The sequence below is a fragment of the Marasmius oreades genome, chromosome 5 (genome assembly GCF_018924745.1).
Source record: "Marasmius oreades isolate 03SP1 chromosome 5, whole genome shotgun sequence".
NCBI lineage: Eukaryota > Fungi > Basidiomycota > Agaricomycetes > Agaricales > Marasmiaceae > Marasmius > Marasmius oreades.
In genome coordinates this window covers 3,755,894-3,776,807 of record NC_057327.1, presented here as the reverse complement: position 1 = coordinate 3,776,807, position 20,914 = coordinate 3,755,894, and the positions used below count along the sequence as shown (strand labels likewise).

Sequence of the window (20,914 nt, the reverse complement as noted above, 5' to 3'; positions counted from 1 at the left end):
CGGCACCTGTCAAACTCCTGCCTAAGGTGGACATGAAACGATCACTAGCACTGTTCACAGCCACTTCCGGAGATAAAGAGTTGAATTCAAAACATCATTTTATCAATGGCGGTGGCTCTGCGGGAGATAATGAGAGGTATGGCCACACCCCCCTCAAAGTTCAAGTTCTGTTTTGGAGCTATTGTTTCAACTACAGATGTGCTTTTTTGCTAACGCTGTAAGTTGTTATCATTTTAACCAATAACATCTCTTGACCCCCCAAACACTAACAACCGTGCCAACTGTGGAACCCAAACGCCGAGTCTCTACCCTTGTTCACCAGTCGGAGTCGGCGACAAATGTACGCCGTTGTAATCTCAATAGCTCTCATTCCGGACCGGAGTACACAAAAATCGCCTTTGTGACTTATAGATATCGACACTGCGGGAGATGCGATGCTTACTACTGTAGCGCAGCAACAAGTTGAATGGAAACCATGTATTTTTCCATATAAGCGAATGTGCCATGTAGCAACTTGACTCCATTATCCGAACGACGGCGATCATGGACCCACAAGGACCAACGTAAGAGGTATTAATTACGTCAATTTATATTTAGTGGGTACTTTATTCTAAAAGATCAACTCCATCATCATTCTGAAAGGGTCCTCATGGTCAAGGGTTAGCTCTCCCTTGCTGTAGTAGCCTGTAGGGGGCCTATTCCTGCTCGTGCACGGCTCTATGATTCCAAAAGCGGCAAGCCCAAACGTGTATTACCGTTGACGACCGACCAGTGAGACTGAACACTACTCAAAAATCGGAAACCTTTGAAAATTAATAGAACTCAGAAATACCTACTCTCCTTTGTCAACACAACTGTCGATCTTTGGGCCCATTCCACTTTATCCTGAGGCGTGGGAAAGATTGTTAAAAAAAAAATCTTAACCGTGAACTCAGAAATCACTAGAATACCTCGTTCCTCGTTCCTCAGTGGAACTTTGAGATTGCCAAAAAAGTTGAAACGGCGAAACGCACGGGACCGGTGACTGGGTGCCGGTTTGAGAGTGAACGATTGAACGGTCGATCCTGAATTCTAAGTTGATGGAGGGACTTTAGCCTCGAGTACCACATACCAGGTGGCGCCTGTTATGGATGCATCAACTCACGGCCGAAAAGTACACCAAACACGCCTTTTTGTTACGTTTTTCCCTCACTTCCACTTCCACTTCCTTCCTCTTAGTTCTATCCGTCCCATCGGCGTTTTAATTTCCATGAAAGGAAGTCTATCACTGGGTAAATCAGAGGACCGGCCCTCGCTCACTGTCTCCCGGGCCGAGAACCCCTTCGTAATACGTATTGTATTCCTATAAAAAACGCCCCGAAACGTTCTTCTTGGTTGATCCCGTACGTGTTTATCTACCAAGTAGATGTGATAAATCCGGTAATCGCTTCCTATCTTCCGAAAAGCTAGTCAGAATCAGTGACATTTTAGTCCCTGCACTCGGAAGCCCGCCCACTGATACCTATCTTCCGAAAAGCTAGTCAGAATCAGTGATATTTTATTTTTAGTCCCTGCACTCGGAAGCCAACCGTGACCCGTCCACTGATACTTGGCGCGAACCTGCCAAGTACTACCACTGAGAATCTCGTATCGTACTAAGGGGCCCTAGAATGAGGAGAGTATAGCATCCAGATTCCAGAATTCCAATCTCAATCTCAGTGAGGGTCAACTCTTGAAAAACAGGGTCGGGGGGACAAGATCCACTCGAATGCCAATCCAAGGCTTTTTTTTTTTTCTCAAAAAAGCGGAAGCGAAAGATGTGGCGCATACTGTCAATCACTGAGTCGGAGGGTCGGATGGAATTTTTTAATTCATAAAAATGTGCTTGGCGAAGGTCGGCGGCTTGGTCAGAAAGCGCCAGTGCGCTTTTCCAGTTGGCAGTACTTAGCGTGAATAAAACCCCCATCTAGAAAATTTCGGCCCTAGATCCGTCAGGGAGCGGTATTTACATTTACTAACAGGAAGGTACATACGTTTTTGCCAAGAGGCGCGATACATGGCTTGAATAGAGAAGGAAACATATATTAGGAATCACCTTAGCTCTAGAACCGTCCTGAATCTTTGTCCCTTTGTGGTTCAAATTAACGGTGGCAACCCAGAATTTTGTCACCTACCTGCCCTAGGGACAGACGTCTATCGATTTTGACCTCTCAAGATCTCAGGAGTCAGGGCTCAGTAGGAAATTGTTCGCGCTATATTGATATTTTAATTAAGGATTGCTTACTAGGCACACCTGAGTCGGCGCTCGTATAGGCCCGGGACACTAGCTAGGTTGACAGCAAGTTGTCGTACACTGTATTCCGAGTCGGGGAGGAATTCCTACTTGAGCTCTACAACTTCAATATGTATATGTGAGAGACTCACCGATTGACCTCGAACGAACATGAACATTCCATAACTTCCCACTGTATAACTTAAGCGTATTGGCAGACGTGACATGATCCTTGAGCCTACTGTACTCAAATAGACGTCAAACTGCTGCTCGCTTATATATGATCCAGCCCTAGGTCTATTCTTAAGCCTGCGAGATGTCAAAGTTCAAAGCCAAGTCGAAACAGCGAATGATGATTCTCTTGTTATCATGAACATAAACCTCTTCCCCGCAGTGGACGATAATAAGAAGAATAAATCATAACATCACGGCGGTGTCAAGTTATTACACGACAGCTTGAATGACAAAAAAGAAGTGGTTGTACCTGAATTTTTGGAGGGGAGATTGAATAAAACCTAGAAATGACAGTTTAACAAATTATCCCCCTCCGTGCTATAAAAGTATGTCAATTTTTCCAAAGCGTTTTCCAAGCATGACGTACCTGACCATAAAGAAGAAGCTCGAGAACGGCGGTTCAAACGTTCAACGTTCAACGTTCAGCTGCCGCAAGGCAACGACAGCCTGTCCCCGGGCGTCCGCGACGTTCGGCTTTACTATAGGCGATTCTCGAATCTCCAAGTTCGCATTCTTCGTTATGGAAGGACAGACAGAACGTCCGAGATCCACGAAAGCTGCAAACTGCACCAAGAATTCTAGTAACTCACAGTACAAACAGACAGCTTCAACGGAACTAAAGTACTAAGCAAGCCATCAATAGATCACAGCGCAGATAAAGGATAAGATTCAGAGGATGGAACTAACGGTTTTGACTTGGGGAAATCCGATCGGATAAACGGCGCATGTAGCGGGAGAAAGAACATTCCATTAGACTTCCGGATCCGTTCCGCATTTTCGCTTGGCATCATGTGATTTTTTAGTACTTTACCCGAGTTTCGGAGTTCGACCAGAAAATAAGTTTATACATCCGCAGTGCTGGAAATTACCCAGAGAAAATGGGAAACGCAGGTAAGGTACCGGTACCGCGATCGTGAAGATGGGAACGAAGTAAGGAGGGGGGAGAAAGTCCCTCTGTCAAAATACACGCATAACACTTCCGTAGGCCGTGGCCGAGAGAGCGAGTGTTCCATTACGCGTTAAGGCTCCCCTCCCTTCCAGAGACCCAGGTGAAAGGCATCCTTGAAGGGTTATGGAATGTAACAACCGAGGGCCATCGAGATCGAGATCCTATGAAAAAAGGAACAAAAAAATAATTAGCACAGGTGGGCTGTGTTTCTTGATTTTCACCACCTGTACCTTTGGGATTTTCGTGTCAGAGTACAGTCCTCGGAGATGAGTGTCATCCCCCCGTATCCTGGTGTAAATCGGGGTCCTTAGGCGCTGCATGCAGTCGTATGTAATGGGTGCTCATCCAGAGTTCGGTACTACTAGAAACAGATAATCGGACAGTTTCAACGACTATAATCAGAAGCTTGAGGAACGAGAGAAACCCTACACCATCCAACACATCATAGCACAAATCCCGTAAAAGAGTGAAACTGTAAATGAACTTTCAAATGACGCAGATTTGACGTACCCAAAATCCAAATCTCTCCCTCCTTATGCCTGTCTCCTTTAATCAGTGGCGCAGTCCGACAATCCATCCCTCGGCGGAGCAAAAAAACAAGTGTCAAGTAGTAGACGTTAAACGTTAATCGACTCTAATCCCCCCCCCCGCAATCCGCAAAGGCATTCACGGAGAGTTCCTGTTCAAACCGGGTGGTACCTTTTGCGCCACCCGCAAATGGGCGGCTCTCAAGCTCAAGCTTCAAGGTTCAGAAAAGTCCGAGGGGGGTACCGTAACCATCATCGATGATGTTCATTTCAAGTACCATCCTTGTCAGAGTGCATCGCTTTTTCTAATGACATAGTTGGAAATGAGGGGTAGGGGGGTAGAAACGAGTTGATCAAGGACATACCCATAGGGCCGTGCACCATGACGATCCCCCCTTCACAGTAAAACCGGGGAACACGGAAGCTCAAACCCTGCTTGAGAGAAATCAGACCCCAAGAACAAGCGAGCAGTGTAATGTGTACACTCACTCAGGCTGGAACACCGTCGAACTTCATACTAAGATGCCACGAAGAGAGGACGGAGGGAACGACGTCGATTTTCCTGTTCTTGAAGAACGTTCCTCTTTTGTATCGGATTCAAGTTCGAATACACAAGTAAAGAATTGAGAGAAATGATCATGAAATGCTCACTCCCACTCCCTTGGCGGGCTACTAACCGTATCCGCCGACGACTCCAAAAACGTTGCTCAATGCAAGGCTCATGGATGGACTAGCGCCAGCGCCCGGCGCCCAGCGGTTATTCCCGACCACCATTTTCCGCAATTGACCCTCGGTCACCTCTCCGAGGGGCTCAACTTCAACCCGCCGGCAACTTAAGATTTAGGTTAGGTTTGGGTTCTTCCCCCACAATTTCCAAGTATAGCACTATCAGAAAATGAAAACGGCCGTGAGCGCAAGTACTTTCATGATCATGAACGTGTGTACATGTCCGGGGAAGGCGCTTTACCTGGCGTTTATGGCCCGGACGCTGAGTGTTACTGTAACTTAGGGTCAGGGGTCAGGTGCACTCGGGGTTCGTTCTAAGTTTATGGACCCCGAGCTTGAGTACTAGTACTAGTACTAGTTTGTTGTCGGCTGACTGATTCTAATCGTAGTTTGGTCAAGTTCAACCTTACCAATCGAGCTTTGACCTCCAGTCAAGGTTTTTTTTTAATTTTCACGACGGCCGTACGTACGCCCACGAAATTCTAACGAGGGTTTCTTCCTGTAATAAACCGCAAGTTTCCAGAACCAGTTGAAGGGTCCTCGGAGAGGCACATTTTACATATCAGCATACAAGTTTACTTTTGGCGAGGAAGGAAACGTCCCCGTGGATGTCGGTTCTTCTTCACGATCAATGCCGTCGAGACCGCAAACCCCCAAGGATGGGGCCAAAGCAATCATGCATCATGCATCATGCATCATGATCAGCTGTCAGGGTGTCGGACAAAACCGGCATCACCCCCCCCCCACAAAGTTCTTGGGCGGTATGAATGGGCAGATAGAAAAGCCATCACACAACGTTCTCGTGTTGTCGTGTTCGGGCCACCCAGTACCAGTGCCAGTGCCAGCGTGCAAGACACTTGGCATCCGACGATTTACGGCTCCGTGCGGCCCTAGAAGGTGGCAAGCACGCAAGCACACGTCTACGGGTTCTATCACATCTGACTCTTGAGAATTCGATTTCCGAAAAAGGAAAAAATACTCACCCATATGGTGTAGTATGCAGGTGTAGTTACGCCTAATGTCCAGCGCATTTCTTGGGTTTTTGATGAGGCCAGCAATAAGTTGTACTAGATAAGCGATATCACTCTGCACCGCTCGTCGATGTGTGGGGGAACTTGAACCTGAGAGCTTTCCGAGGTTAGCGTGTGAATTTGGCCTCGGTAACTAATGTCCTGCCGCCGGTAATCAACCTGCTAGCCGGATACCGGCGATTTTTTGTTCGCATCATGCTCCGTCTCCGTCTACATCGTGCTGCCGTATTCCTAAGAAAATCGATAGGATAGATTTATCACTCCCCCCCCGGCTCACCCAACCCCCCGGTCTGCAAATTAAACGGTATGTAGTATATTCTTTATAGAACGATTTTTTAAATTAAAATGCAGGCCTTCATGCCAGGACTCATTCGGAAGTTTATGAAAGAGATTAATTAAAAACTCATAATATGATATGAAGAAGTCCCTATAAATCACCTTTATATGGAATTGGAAGCACCGACGGATGGCTGGATGGACAGAAGGATGGAAAAACAGACGAACTCGTTCATTAATACTGCTTGTAACACCAAGGCTAACATATTCGAAGACATCGGTACCAGCCTCAGGTTCGAATACTTTGAACAATACTTACCATCCAAAGAACAAAGTACTTCAAAAGAACAGGTCGGACATTTGAAATCGGTTGTACTCACGAGTCACTGACTCAATGACCGCGGTATGGAAATATGAATATAGCGACAGTGGCAGCCGTACAGTATGTCGAACCGTATGTCGAACAAAGGCACCCCCCCCTCTAAGTAGATGTAACCCCGGGTTTGACCACATGGATTTCTTTCAGCCTGCTGTCAATCCCATGATGTGCGATGGGTCAGTCGCATCGCATCCCGATTCCCAAAACCAGAGGAAGGAAATTTGGTATGACCGGGGCTTTGATATTTATTAATCATTATTCGCCTGCGACTTCGGTTGAAAGTGGAAGTGAAATATGGCGGATGTAGTATTGGTTATGTGTTATCCAGTAAGTATCTCATGCAGTATGTATGTACTCATACTCATCCAAAACTCTAATTTTCGCATCTTTCGCGTACCCCTACATATCACTGGCACACATCACGCATCATGACTCCACCATTCTTGAAAAGAAACAAATCAGCAAACTCACAAACAGTGAAAAAAACTCAAAAACCTCCGGGGTGACAATATATGATCAAATCATGATATGTGATCTACTATCCGGTAACTAAAAAAAAATACAAAACGAGCGCCGAGCAGGGAGAGTTCCTTCAACCACGGAAGTTAGTTATGTGGGTGTACAGTAACATTGTACATATCACCAACGGGCCCGAGAGTCCCATCCCCCAGCCTACTAGTATCTCCAAGCACCGTTTTGGCCCTTGCCACTTGGCCCTTTGGGTGCGTCGGTTTCGGTGAACAAAAAACCGTTCCAAAATCAAGGGGTGGAAGCCGGTGATACACTTCTAAAATGAATTCCGAGATAGGGTCGAACGGGGGGGGGGGAAAACCACTACTTTAATCACCCACTGAATCGCGTCCCTAGTCGCGAACTGGCAGTGCTTTTTAACTTTATTTTATTATTATTTTCGGATTCGTCGGTCATTTAGTAGTAAACCATCAGAAGCGGATGTTCCCTTCAGAAAAACAGAACAATGGAAAGAGGGATAGACAAGAGTCTTTTGAGCCGCGCCCGAACAGCCGGGCGATAGTAAGAAGTATCAATATTGTCAATCTGTGATGGTGTTTCTGGGTTCACCTAGCACAAACCGTTAACGTTCATTATTTTAGGTTGTAACCCTTCGTACAAAGTACTAAATATCTCTTCTGATCTCCGAGAATGGATTAACTGTGGAGGAACAAGTTCCAATGCAACTTTACCGTTTACGGTTTGTCAAGTAAAGACAGCAATTGAGGGATAAAGTATTTTAAAAAAAGAGTCATCTTTTCGGGGGCGAAACTGACTCGGAGTACTGAGATCGCAAGAGGTGACGTCGTTCAGTGGAGGATCCTTTGAAGCTAAACAAGGACGAGAAAGGCGACGAAGCGAACAAGCTTGGACGCGTAGTTGATGACATCACCGATTTCCTTTTCCTTTCGACCTCCACCCGTGTCCAAGCTGTCAACCCGATCTCGGGCTAAGAAAATGGAACTTGAACATGTACATTATCAGTAATCGGAATCCATATACCACATTCGGAAAAGCAGCGTCGGCTGCAGCCTGCAAGCACCCCGAAACTGGAATGGTACAAGGAATCGACCTGCTAGAACTTGTTAATTGATACACTTGGGTTTCAATACCACGATGCATCAGAACGTGAACTTGAAACATAACAAAACATCAGTGGCACGTTGAGAATCGAGATGGGAAATTTTGAGGGGTTCCTTGTCCCTCATCTCGTTACTTATATTTATCCTGTCACTCTGAACAGAACAGCCTTTGAGTCTAAAGATCCATATCAAGAACAAGGGAAGGAATCACTGAACCTTGACGCATCATCATCATCATCATCGCAAAGCTGGTGAGTCGGGTTCCTTCCAGACCGTTAATGTTAATGTTACAAGTACAAGTTTGTGTTCACTGTTGATGTCAACGGAGCTTTCGTGATCCCCAAGCCGAGATGAAACAGGACTTTTAGGTCCTTAACGGTGGAGGCCCTAGAATCTAGAATGGGACTACCATTCAAAGGAACCCTCTCTCCCACCCCCACCCCCTCTTTGTTCTCCTCTTGGTCGAGACTTGAAAGCTATCTTACAACGAACAGCGGAACATTGATGGAATCGAACGAAATTCAGCCACATGGCAATGCTTGGACACATAGATGATGTGTTGTGACAATCAATAATTCAATATTCAATAGTTGAACCCCCTCTGTCTATAACGTTAGCATAAAAAATAAAGTTAATCACTATTCCTTTGATAAAGCGAGAGACAGAGACAGAGACGCGCGAACCCGACATCTCCGGAAGGCCGATCTGCAGATGGAGCCGAGCTTCAAAACGAAAAAAAAAAGAACAATAAGTTGTAAGTTGAAACGGCCGGATGGAAAGAATTGAAAGTCAAAGCAAAAATATAGAAGCCAAAGCCAAAGCGAACACCGCTCCCCCCGCCCCCTCGACGAAAGATCGCATCAAGATTCAAGATTCCCGGGTCATGCGAGTCAAAACAGCAGCCTTGGAAACCCTTTGAAGAGGTGCGAACGCGTGCACGAAGTTCAATAAAGGGCCGTGAGCGTGTTGGCGTTTGAGGAGATACCGCCAGTGGCCATGGCACCTGGCAGCGAGGGCCTCCTAGCTAGGGAAGGGAGCATATGCATATACGTATCGCCGAATCTGAATCTCACAAATAAAGAGTTTTTTACCAGATTAACTTTTGGTAGATCCTTTAAAAAAAAGAAGCTTGAAAAAAAAACCTTCAAGAACCCCCTTAAAGAAAAAATGATTTTTCTCCCCTTCCCTTCCCTTTTTCTTCCCGAAGCCGCCTTTGAAGTTGGGTTGTCATTATGCATTAGTATGTGTGTGATCCCGAGAAAAGCTAGAACTTGAATTTTTGAAGCTTTTGAAGGACCTAGTTTTCCGAAATCGCGCACCACCCGTGAAGAAATCGTACCCGTTTTCAAACAGCAAGGAGACCAAACCCCGTTTGTTCTTTCCGAGGACGACGTATTATTCAAGGGTTGAATAAATCCCTGTTCTGACGTATGTGGGGGGAATAGGCGGGAAAATGAAAGCGTTACTGAGAGAAAACTAAAACTCCGCGGGAGATCTGGAGTCGGCGTTGGTGATGTATGACGGCGGCGGTGCGTGTGGCGTTCATGCTTTTCTTACCAGTGAGAAACTTGAGGTGTGGTGTGGTTAGGTATCTGTACGATAATCACAATGGTATCAGATCGTCGTATCGGGTTAAGAGGTAGGCATAGGCAGGGAGTGGACAAAGCCTCGGCATGTCGATGTCGGGGATTGAATATTTGATCGGTTGCCAATTTGATTGTAAATGACGTCCGTCAATTGTGATGTCCATCCTCGGGATGCCAAGGATGCCTTCAGAAAACCCTTTTCTGTGTAATTCCGCTCAAAAGAAATAATCAAAGCACCAAAAGTCCGCAGTGATACAGAAATCCTACCAGAAATTCCGTTTTTCTCATGCTCCATTCGCCACGGTCCGGATAAAACAATAAATGAAACAATAATAATAAAATATCTAAATTAAGTAACAGACCCAGATGTTTTAACCGTTTGACGGCCGTGATCCCCTGATTAAAAACGTAGGTTTTTTCCGTTTTTTCTCGAAAACCCGTGGATCATGTGTTGGAACGTGGACGTGGGCTGCTTGACGATGACAATGATCTGCCCTTTCCCGAGGAGGGGGGATGGTCGCCCTGTGCAGGGGAGATCTACTTAGACCAAGAGCCAGGGTTTCAAGGAGAGAAACTCGAGAAGTAGTGAATCATGATTCGCGGAAGTACTATAGTTTGGATTCCATCGATTGTCGATTGGGTGCCCCGCCCGCGTCCGTCACTTGGACATGGTACAGGGTACAGGGTAAGGTAAAACGCGCCCCCGAGAAAAATACAGATATGGGTTCGATGGGTTAGTTACCTACTACAGTGTAACTTGTTGGTAACTGATCAAAAGGGAGTCGGGTTGTGGGAATTGCGGCTGTGAAAACTGACTGAAAAGGTTGGGTTTCCAATGAAAACCCCCAGTGATTGTCGTAATTGAATGTAGATCATCAGTGCAAGGTGTTTTACTTGGGACTCTTGGACTTCTGGGGTTCGTTTTTCTTTTCTTCTGAGACTTCCCGGTATGGCTTCGTAGGGTTTGGCGGAAGACGTGGGGTAAAGAAACTGGGGGTAAAGAGTTCCCTCGGGAGTAAAAACTAATGTTCCGGCGACGAGGCGATAAAAGATACAGGAAATCCGAATCCGAGTCGGGAGTTGGCGGAAGTGCTAGGGCAATAAGGGCGCCTCGGGCTTGGTTGAGTCGAGGTATTATTTCGCATAGCATTTACAGGTCAGCCGTCACGCGTCAACTGGGGCTTTGGGGCTGTTGAACGTGAAGTTGAGAGAAACACCGCCATCATTCGAGCCGCTCACAACAGCGTCGCCTAAAATAAAATAAAATAGAAATTATTGGTAACGTCCGAGGCTAGATATGTCAGAAAAGTTGGTCAGCAACTCGGAGGGGGGGCACGGAGTAACACTGCGTGGTCAGCGGCAAAGAAGAGACGAATCGGTCGGATTACGAAAGACAGGCAACGGGTGGGTTCCGAGATCTCACGGCGTTCGCTACCCAAATGGGAACGATCCAAATCGGGTAATAGGTACGAGTCAAGCGGGAAATGTAAGCGTAGAGCGCCGAGGCAGCACCCTTGGCCTTCGGTCTTTGTCAATTTCCATCCCACTCACATATCCATTTCGGGTTATCTTGCCCCGTCCACGTATATAACCTTTCACTCTTTTCTGCTATGCATCTCCCCGACAGACCTCCTCCTCCTCCTTCAGACTGGACACACAATCACCCATGCACTGTAGCCATCCCTCTACTTCCTCATCAATGCATCCAGCCAGCTTAGTGGATTCCTCTCTCCACTGCCCCGCTCTCCTCCAAGTCCTCGAAGCCAAGGTGACTCAACCAGTAATCGGTAAGTAGAAGAGAAAGCAAAATCATCTTATCGTTTTCAATCTAATCTTCTCTTTTTTTCCCCAGAATATGTCGTCGACTGCGTAGCAGACACCGTAGATTACGCCATGGGTCGTCGTTCTCCACCTAGATCACGCAGCAGGCGCCCAGAACTACACAAATTCAACACATTTGTGTCCAATGTCCTCACAAGAGCAGAGGTTACCACACCAGTCGTCATCTCAACGCTTGTCTACATCGACAGGGCAAAGCCCCATCTACATATTGCATTGGAGGAGTGGGCATTGGAAAGGGTTTTCCTCGGAGCATTGATTGTTGCTTCAAAGGTGTGTAGTATTCCGTCACGGTCTATCCAAAAACATCGTCTGATCTTTCATTCACTCTCTCAGTACCTCAACGACTCTACACTAAAGAACATCCACTGGGCATTGTGCACCGGTGTCTTTGGCAAACGCGACGTAGGTCGCATCGAACGAGAGTTCCTCGACGTTCTCGACTGGGAACTCCAGATAACCGAAGATGATCTCATGAGCCACCACGCGGGTCTCTCTGAGGTGGCACTTCCTCATATCTACCAAGCTACAGCGACAAGTGCATCATCCTCGTCCTTCGCATCCCGCCCCCGCCAACATCATCGCTCTCGCCACTTGTCAGGTTCCGTACCAGAACTCGAACCCTGCTCTCCTCTCTCCTCTTCTTCGGACAGCAGTTCTTCGTCTCCACAAACACCTTCATCTGCTTCATCATCTTTCGTGGAGAGCCCCAAACGCCCTCATTCACAGTCAAAGAGCTCATTCCACGATCTTATAAGATCCTTCCCTGTGCCCATTCCGCATAGACAACATCAGCACGTTGCGAAGAGTCAGTTTCCTATAAAAGTTTAAATCCTTCTCTTCGGAATAAAAAACGACATCCCATCGAGTCTTGTGTATATTTTTTCTTTCATTTTTCCCCCCTTCCATTCGGGCTTTCTTGCATGCAATACCATCCATCCATCCATCCATCCATCACTCTCATTTTCTATTCTTTGCTTTCTTTCCGCTCTGCAATTACATCCAATGATCAGCGATCTCTCTCCTCCTGCAATTATTCCAATATTTATTATACATACATATGACCGTTTTATGAATATGCCTCCATGGTTCGTAGTCCTAATTAGTGTACAATTCTCCTATCTACCATACTTTTTTTATTCCTCCCCTTTTTTTTTGTGCTGCCCAATGTTGTACGCAGACTGATAACTATCGATTATCAATATCCAAACATGAAAAATGCAAAACAAAGTTGATATTGTCACTTATGAACGAGTCAGTGTCATGGAGCGTAGCCGTTTTGCCGCGTAGGACATGAGTCGAGGCGGCTTCGTTACCGCTTTACCCGCTGACGCGGTGGGGGGCGACCATCGAGGTAACGCGCGCGCGTGTGTCAAAGATACCAGTAAGAAAAATTAAAAATAATCGAAATAATCGTACTAATAATAATAAATCGTGTGCGCCAGACGTCACCGCCTCTCCAACGAACGTAAAGTAAAACGCATGGGCTACGCCATTTGTTTGACTTGCGGCACATCCATTGCTGTACAAAGTATAGCAAGTTTATTCAAAACTCCTGTTGTACAGTGGTACACAGAAGGGCTGTTCGGAAATTATCTGCTTTCTCACATGGTGCTCACTGCTGCTCCAACGTTCCCAATGTTCCAATGTTCCAATTGGCAATTGCAAGCGTTATTCGCGGAAGGGGGGTCGAAAGGCGCCAAAAAGCGAAACGAGGCGATACCCCAGTGGGAGAAGGATTCCCTTCCATACATCAGAATTATATTTTTTATTAGACCTCAGGGATCAATGCTGTCCATCATCGAACACCGAACATCCCATCAAATGGTTCACTCACTGGGGGTTCAGTCGCGCGTCGGAAATCGGTGCTTTTTGGGCGAGGCGAGACATGCCAATTTCATGTTCCATGTCTAGTATACGTATGCATGTGTAGGCTTCTTCGGAGGCGCCGATTGAGGGTTGGTGTCAGACAGCGAAAACTCTGCTAAGAGTCAGAGTCAACTAGTCATCCCATATCGGAAATCCGAACGGGGCCCCAAGTAGATCATGCGGGTCACGGTTGGCGCTTGCCCTTTGCCCCTGCTTTTTCCCTCTGGTTCCCTCTGACTGTCAGTGCTTTTGATTTCATGTGTTGTGACTCATGAAACGGGAAACGTTCTTTTGAATACAAGGTTACAGGTAAGTATTAAGTATATTCAGTGCCCATAGGGTCATATTATCAATGATCATTAATCGTTTTCCATTTCACGCAGTATTGTGCTGTTAGTTCTGATTTTTCGGCGCAGAATATATAAATCAAAAAGGAAAAAGTTCATTAATCACACATCCCACGCGTCCCCTCTTCAGCCCCCTCCTTTTTTGACCTAAATGTACGTCGTAGACTCGTACGGCGGAAACCCTCACCCATATGCACAATGCACATGATTGATTTTTGAAAAGACTTTCCAAGTGGAAAGTTCGAGTTGAAACCGGGTTTCGGATGCGAATTTCCGGAAATTGACTGGTACTGGGAAACTACCGTACCGACTCGGGAGCTCTGAGTTCGGAAGGCGAGGGAAATGGAAACCTGTTTGGCACATGTGCGCGCGCACTGAGACTGAGACTAGCTTGGGGGTCACCCGGTCTCAAAACTTGAAGTTCCACTGGAATAGGTTACATTCTCCATGTTTCCACCGAAGTTTCCTCTTTATTACGGTTCTTCCTGGTTAAACCCCTAGATTTTGGTTATTAAGTGTTCGTACTATTTGATATTTACGAGTTGAAACCCCTTTATGATAAAATTTCGTCGTACCGTGGGAGAGGTTCCCGAACTTCCGGCGAAAGACAACTTGGTGGGAGGGAAGCGAGACTCCGTATCATGCGATTAATTTTTATGCTCTTTAGTGGTCATGTCCGACTCGGCTCCTCTTCTACTATAATTGAACTCGGGAGTGCTAGTGCTAGTGACGACTTGTGTCCATTCGAAGCGATTACAAGCTAGTAATGCCAATAATGAAACCACTGGCGCCGAGACCCACTTGGCTAAGACCTTGAAGTTTCAAGTTTCACATGATTTCACTGGGGGTCGTTACTAGTACATGCTGATAGTTCGCTCGCTTCTTTATTGTAACGTCGGTAATTGACGGTTGAGCCGTGGAATATGTAGTATGTACTGTACTGACAAAACGTTACATATTGAACTTAATTACATCATACCTATGACCTACCGTTAAAAATTAGTAGCCCCCTCACCCCTTTCAATCTCTCAGCAGCAGCCCCAGCTAAGATTAGGCATCAGAGAGTTACTGTAAACCGGAATTTAGATTTTAGACATGATAGGACTTCAATTTCAATTTGCTGCTTAGGGGGACTTGTGAATCGTGATTCACAATCAATATCACGGTATCATGATAGATGGATAGATGGATAGATGGATTGGACGGAAGGTTTGACGCGTGACGGCTTCAAGTTACCAGACTCGAAATTGATCAACCCCAATCTTTTTCTCTAGGAGAATCAGATAGATCGGAGCTACAGGGATAGAGAAGCTTGAGTTCTTCAAGTTGAGCTTTGAACTCCTTTGCTTGTGAAAATCTACCACGCTGGAACGGTGATTATGGCCCGACGTGGACGTTCAAATTGCATGATGATGTGCCTAAGTAGGTCGGACCTGTTTTGTGAAATGGAAAAACGCACACTCCTCTGCCGGGTATGACGGGAAGGTGGATTTTTTTTTCTTGCTGTGTTCAAAGTTAGAGTGCCATTGAGAAGGAGGAAATAACAGTGGGCTCCAACCGCGGAGCAGACCGAAGCGCGGAGATATGAAAAGCTGAAGTGCTGTATATCGACTCGTAATAATTTACAGTAGACTCCAGCTTGAACGCGGCGGAGCAAAATTGCGGTGATGTGAAACGCGCTGAAGGTGCTGTACTACTGATATATCGCCCCCGTATCGACTATCGATTCCCCCTCAGGAATCCAGACCTCGAATCAATCACGGAATCAATGAAATCTGAAATCAAACCTTTTTTTTTGTTCATAGTTCCAATAATTGAAGTTCCTGTTTACTCAGCTGCGACCGCGCAACTGCCAGGAGAAATCAAGGGACTTCGGTAGAAGCTGTAGTTGATTATTGAGCATTGGATTTTCCCAAACAGCAAAAACCGGGTACTTAGCGTTAATGCTGAAACAGCATCATGCCATTAATGTTAGTGCCAGCGAAAGAGGTTTATCAGGGTTGCAGTTGGATTGATGTTGATGATTTCTTGAAAAGGGCTCAATGCATTGAATCCTTCAAGACCGGCGTCGTGATTTAAATGTAACTTGGTTTGCAATATCAATAACAATCCAAATTTCGAATTCCAAGAGCTTACTCTTGCTGCGCTGCGCGTCGTCCCGGCAAAGGAACCCCGTAACCCGTTACCCCGCATTTCATCATCATGATTATCTGATCCCCGCACGGATGCAAGGGTTGAACGGAAATTGGAAATAACGTGACACATCCGTCGGCAATGTTGCTAAGCGCTAGAGCTGTTATACTACCGCAGTTCCCTTGACGCCCCGTGGTCGCCGTTACCACAGCCACGCCGCAGTAAGTGATTCGACGCGTGGACCTGGTGAGCAACTTGCTGTTAAGCCAAGTTCAAACTTAGTACTTACCGTCCTCATGGTTGCATATCGAATCAACAGCTTTTTGGTGTTTGTGTCCAACACGTCCGGTGAACGAGGAAGAAACTCGGAGTCAGGACCGCAAGACGTTCTGTAAGTACCTTTTCAGTGTCAGGGTCCAAGGATGAGTGACGATAATAATATATATATATATGTATACTTATATTCGTTTAGGGTTGATAGTGCTGTTGAAACTCGCCGAACGGTCCGTGAAGTGATGTTTTGAGATCAACCTGTTACGAGTTTAGGTTAGAAATGCTTAGTGGTGGAAGGTTTTCAAGAAGCCTAAGTTCAGTAGAACTAGAACTTTGCCCCGTACCTTTCTCAAATCTTTGCTCCCACCAACCCGGCTGTGTTTCCCAGGCCTTGGATCCCTTTTTTTCGTGATAGCCCGTCGTTATCTCCGCAAGTGGCTGTGAACAGTGATTGTTCAAATTCGAACGTCAACGTTTCATGTCCGTATGTAGGTCGGGGCTTAGCGCCCATCTTCTATATTGGGCTGAAGGGGGGTATGAGGTTTGAGCCTAGAATTGGATTTAGAGACGAAGGGGAAGTAAATAGACACCGAAGATTGTTTTGGTTATTATTAGGGCCGCAGAGAATCCCTGGAGAATCCTTGTCACGGTATCAGCCGTCCACGTCGTGGGTGATCATTGATACTCCTCGAAAAAGCGTGCCACGAGACGGGACGCTGGGCACGGAGGGGGGGGAGGGGGCTCTTGTAATTCTTGACCATCTGGTTCCGGGTGATACGGAAACCTGGTGCCTTTGACCTTAGACTACGATTATCCATACCACGTCTCCCTACAACCGAGGTTTCGTCGAGCAGTGTTCGGAAGCTCGAAAGGTGCACAACTCGTGACCGGAGCGGTTTTGATCCAGCGTGCGTGAGCTGGCGAGCCCCAGAGTTGTCGCGTATATGTGTCTGTTTCTTCTCAGCCCTCCGGAGAATTTGTATCTCAAAAGCGAGCAGAAAATAACGAGCCTTGCCGCGGGTGAAGAATGAGACGACTCACGGTTTTCCAGCGAGATAATCCCGGTTGTTCCGCTCAGGACCGTCATTGTTTGTTTGCCGACCAACTCCAAGGTCTAACAGTTGCGCCGAAGAATGGGCGCCTTTCGTATCGTTTGTTCATAATTTTTTTTTGAGATCAACAGCGGCCCGCCCTCTATCAGTTTGGAGGGAGAGTTATCTTATTTAGATGGTAGTTCACGATACGTGTCGTGACTGGAGGAGAGAGTGAATGCCGGATATCAAGCCGAAGCCAAAGGAGTGTACCGTTCTGAGGTTAATCTCCCTTTCAGAGTCCCGGATTTGGTCCTGTTGCGAGCGCGTGGTGTGGCGATAGGGAAACCGCCACTGGACACAGGCTACTTTCTAGTACGGCAGCGTAGTGAGGGCACATATGGGGGTTCTGGAATCTGAATTGTCATTATAGTTGAGTGCAACCGTGACGTTCTTACCAACTGAGCGTTGGTAGTCAGCATTAACTTAGATTCAGTTATGATTTCCGGAAGCACTGTAGATCTGCTGATTCAGAGAGTGGTTGCCGAATTTCTAAACGGGCAACCTATCACTTACAGGTTATATGAGCAATCAAGTATGAGGACGGGTATCCCTCGAATCACTACTTCTCGTAAGTTGTGATTCAGAGGATTTGAAGATCCTTCGGTTGATGATCGTTGCTGCCAGCAGCAATTATTAACTATAATTATGCCTCGCCGTGCCGCCTGAAGGCTGCAGTCTAACCCGACTCAATGTCGGAGCTTGGGGGAGGCGAGTCACAACTATCCTGGCTTGCTTAGTATCGTCTGAATGCTTCCCGGAGTCCGAGACGAGAGGAGGTACGGTGGCGGCGTTATGTACGTTAGTACAACTAGTATGGGTACAATCAGACTGCAAAATAAATTCAATCGGCGAACTCACAGTACCGTCCAGCAGAGTTCCAGTGCAAGGTAACATCAACATTGTTGTTATCAGTCTAGTGTCGATTAATGAATCAACGAAATGGATTTGTGGGGTCCGGAGGAAAGAGGTTCGAGGATGCTGTGCACAATGTTCGACTGCTCACGTGTGATTATGTCAGCAAGGTCCACCGTCGGACTCGGATCGCGGAGATATTTTCGTGTTTTACTCCCGACAATGACTTTGGAGTATGGCGATGACTTCTTCTGCTCATTTCATTTTACTTTTGCAGATGCATTTATTCTCAACGTCAAGCCGTAATCAAGGTCTATCGTCATTGCTTTTTGACTACTAGATACTACCTTGGAGTCACCAGTTTGCAGTCACTGCTTAATTATGCACAATCTGCCAGTAGTAAAAGGACTCGGGACGCGATGGATTTGGTGGATTTGGTGAATGGGTTCACAGCGTAGTGAGTTGCGTTGTCATTTCATCTTGTCTTTTACTGTTAATGATTTACGGAATAAGAGTCTACTAGAACTTAGTTTGAGCCGGTAACCAACTGCCAGCAATGGGCCAGAAACCGCCGTCACTACCGTGCCATATCGTATATGGATCATCATCCTCGAAGCAGCGCCTTCCTTCTTTGTTGTCATCTTTCCGTATCCCCCATGGGCCATGAGGGACGTGATGTCATGTTTGATTTGCCTAGAGACGGACACTTTGGATGGTTGGGGTTCAACTTGTTCCATGACAAGACGTTACGGTGTACATCGCAAATGTCATGTTCCATTAGCATCAAGGCGAGTCAATTGTCCCGTTATTCCGTATTACCAGGCAACATCTTGCGCGTTGTAGATTTTTCTTCAATTGACTCAATGGTATCCTCGAGCCTAAAGATTTCGTTTCCAAGACCTCGCATCAAGCTTTCTCATAGAATCATGATACCGGTCTCGACGCGACTAAAAAGGTCAAAAAACTCATCAGTGTGTTACGGAAATCAGGTGTAATCGCGTCGCGTCGCGTGGACTTGTGGCTTTATCTGGAAACGCGCAAGGGCTTTCAGGGCTTTTTGACTTTTCCCCGAAAGTTATGCGGTATTTTTATTTATTGCTCGATGGAGGACTCTGAAGGGGTGACTTTGCTGGAATATAATCATAAGTCCTTGTGGTACGTGGAGGACTTACGATGTTATATCGGTTATTAGGGCTAAAATCAGACACAGTCTCGATATCGCGATCATGTGGCTAGCAACACCGCGTTTCCTCGAATGGCAGAGACCTGAAGTACTGATAGTTGTATCAAATCGGGCGCGTGCGCGTACGTGATCATCTGGATTCATATATCAGGTCATATTGGAGTGTTATTCGTATTCAAAATCAGAATATCAGCCTTTATAAGCTTAGCCGCTCGTTCAAATGTTCACACCGTATTCCAGGAAACTCGGAGTCGATGTTATTGGTCAATGTTCCTGAGGCCTGAGTTCATCGAGGAGCCAGGGTAATGATCGAGCAACCTAGCGTTAACAGCTCCACCTTCAAGAGATGGTGGCGGTCATTGCGTTTCCGTGAGAGGAGAAGTATTTTGGACTTCCCCGCATCTTTCACCGGGGTCTAGTATCTTTTCAGCGATTAAACTACCCTTCCCCTTTCTCTTTCTTATAAGTTGTTCCGAGAACAAGTCAGTACGATCACCGGAATACCACCCTTTAGTAGTTATAAGTAGAAATTGACCATGGAAACCACCCTTGAAACAGCAGAGCCAGGTGAAAAACGGTTCAATCGAAATGATTCGAACAAAGATTTATCTCTGCGGGAGCTCGGGAAAAGGTCCCTCCAGAGTCCAAGGTGATCAGAAGCTTCGATATGGACAATAGGGACTAAAAATAATCTAAGAGGAGTACTTAAGCGACCCGTAATGGTCTTTCCAAGTAGGGTGGGTGAGCTCGTAATTCATAACCGGAAATTACCTTCTAGCAGTATGCATTCTGTCCGGCCACGCACTGGCGAGCGGGTTCTCTGAGGGTTCTTTACTGGATCCGCAACTTCATGCTTCATAAATTCGGAGAGCTCTACTTATCGAACTGTGGAAGGAAGTTTAATGAAGTTTCATTGCGTACGACGTTCGAAATTCAAGACCCTACTATTTATGTAGACGAAATGAGATATGTATTTTGTTTATTTAACTTGCATTTCGAACAATTCCTCGAACGTGCATGATATCGTTCAAGGGTTTTTGTTCTTTATAGTAAGTATATATGTACGACGCGATCGCAGTAATGAACCCCACGTCGGACCTGGAACTTCTCTCAGAATGGGCACAGTTCGATCCTCCCGATTAAGCCTAAGTTAGCGTCGATCGTTGAATCGTGATTGATGTTCTTGACCCCCCGGTAAGGAGGGGAAATCGGAAGTCGGAAGTTCAGTTGTATGGCCCTTCATCCCGTCCTGCGGTCATTACGGCCGCATATTCGGAAATTGCCTTGATCGTTTCACTGAAGGTTGTGTTGGATCGAGCCAGGGTGACAAGCTTCAAGCTTCAAGACTCGGGCTGAAGCTTTATGTGGCATGTCGCCACTGGCCCGGTGGGTAGGGGGCAGAACAACGTTGGTATTTCGGACAATGGGAAGCCGGTGGCGGGCGAAGGTTGAGAGTAAAAGAAGGGTGATACTACGCGGTACTGAGGCATGAAATCGTAGGTTCCGGGTTCCCAAGATAGAGTGTGTCACAATCTCTTCGTAAACAGACAAGATGGATCAGGATTCAAATGAGTTGAATTCAAAGCGAGACACGGGCCGACTAAAAAACAAAAATTAAATTCTTCACGACAGCCGAGAAGGAACATAATGAGGGAGCCAAGCGTCAACTTATTTGAAGGACTCACAGGAAAAGACGGAGTTAAGGGAAGCCGGGATTCAGAGAGCCGGATGGAGTTTGAGCTTGAAGTGTACGTTGGGCGGGTGATGATATGT

At 46.4% G+C, this 20,914-nt stretch overlaps 1 protein-coding gene across 1 annotated transcript; it reads left to right on the top strand.

Annotated features, from left to right (window-relative positions):
- Positions 1-11,114: 11,114 nt before the first annotated feature.
- Positions 11,115-12,620, top strand: E1B28_009380 (uncharacterized protein). Its single transcript, XM_043154272.1, has 3 exons — positions 11,115-11,338; positions 11,404-11,663; positions 11,727-12,620. Exons 1-3 carry the CDS (start codon positions 11,218-11,220, stop codon positions 12,219-12,221), a joined length of 876 nt encoding a protein of 291 aa, XP_043009563.1. The 5' UTR covers positions 11,115-11,217; the 3' UTR covers positions 12,222-12,620.
- Positions 12,621-20,914: the final 8,294 nt, after the last annotated feature.

What these genes read in the sequence shown, in the direction of transcription:
- E1B28_009380 (XM_043154272.1), top strand. Translation starts at nt 11,218, where the DNA reads ATGCACTGTAGCCATCCCTCTACTTCCTCATCAATGCATCCAGCCAGC. An exon ending in GGTGACTCAACCAGTAATCG is followed by an intron (nt 11,339 to 11,403) that starts GTAAGTAGAAGA and finishes TTTTTTCCCCAG; the next exon opens with AATATGTCGTCGACTGCGTA. An exon ending in CATTGATTGTTGCTTCAAAG is followed by an intron (nt 11,664 to 11,726) that starts GTGTGTAGTATT and finishes TCACTCTCTCAG; the next exon opens with TACCTCAACGACTCTACACT.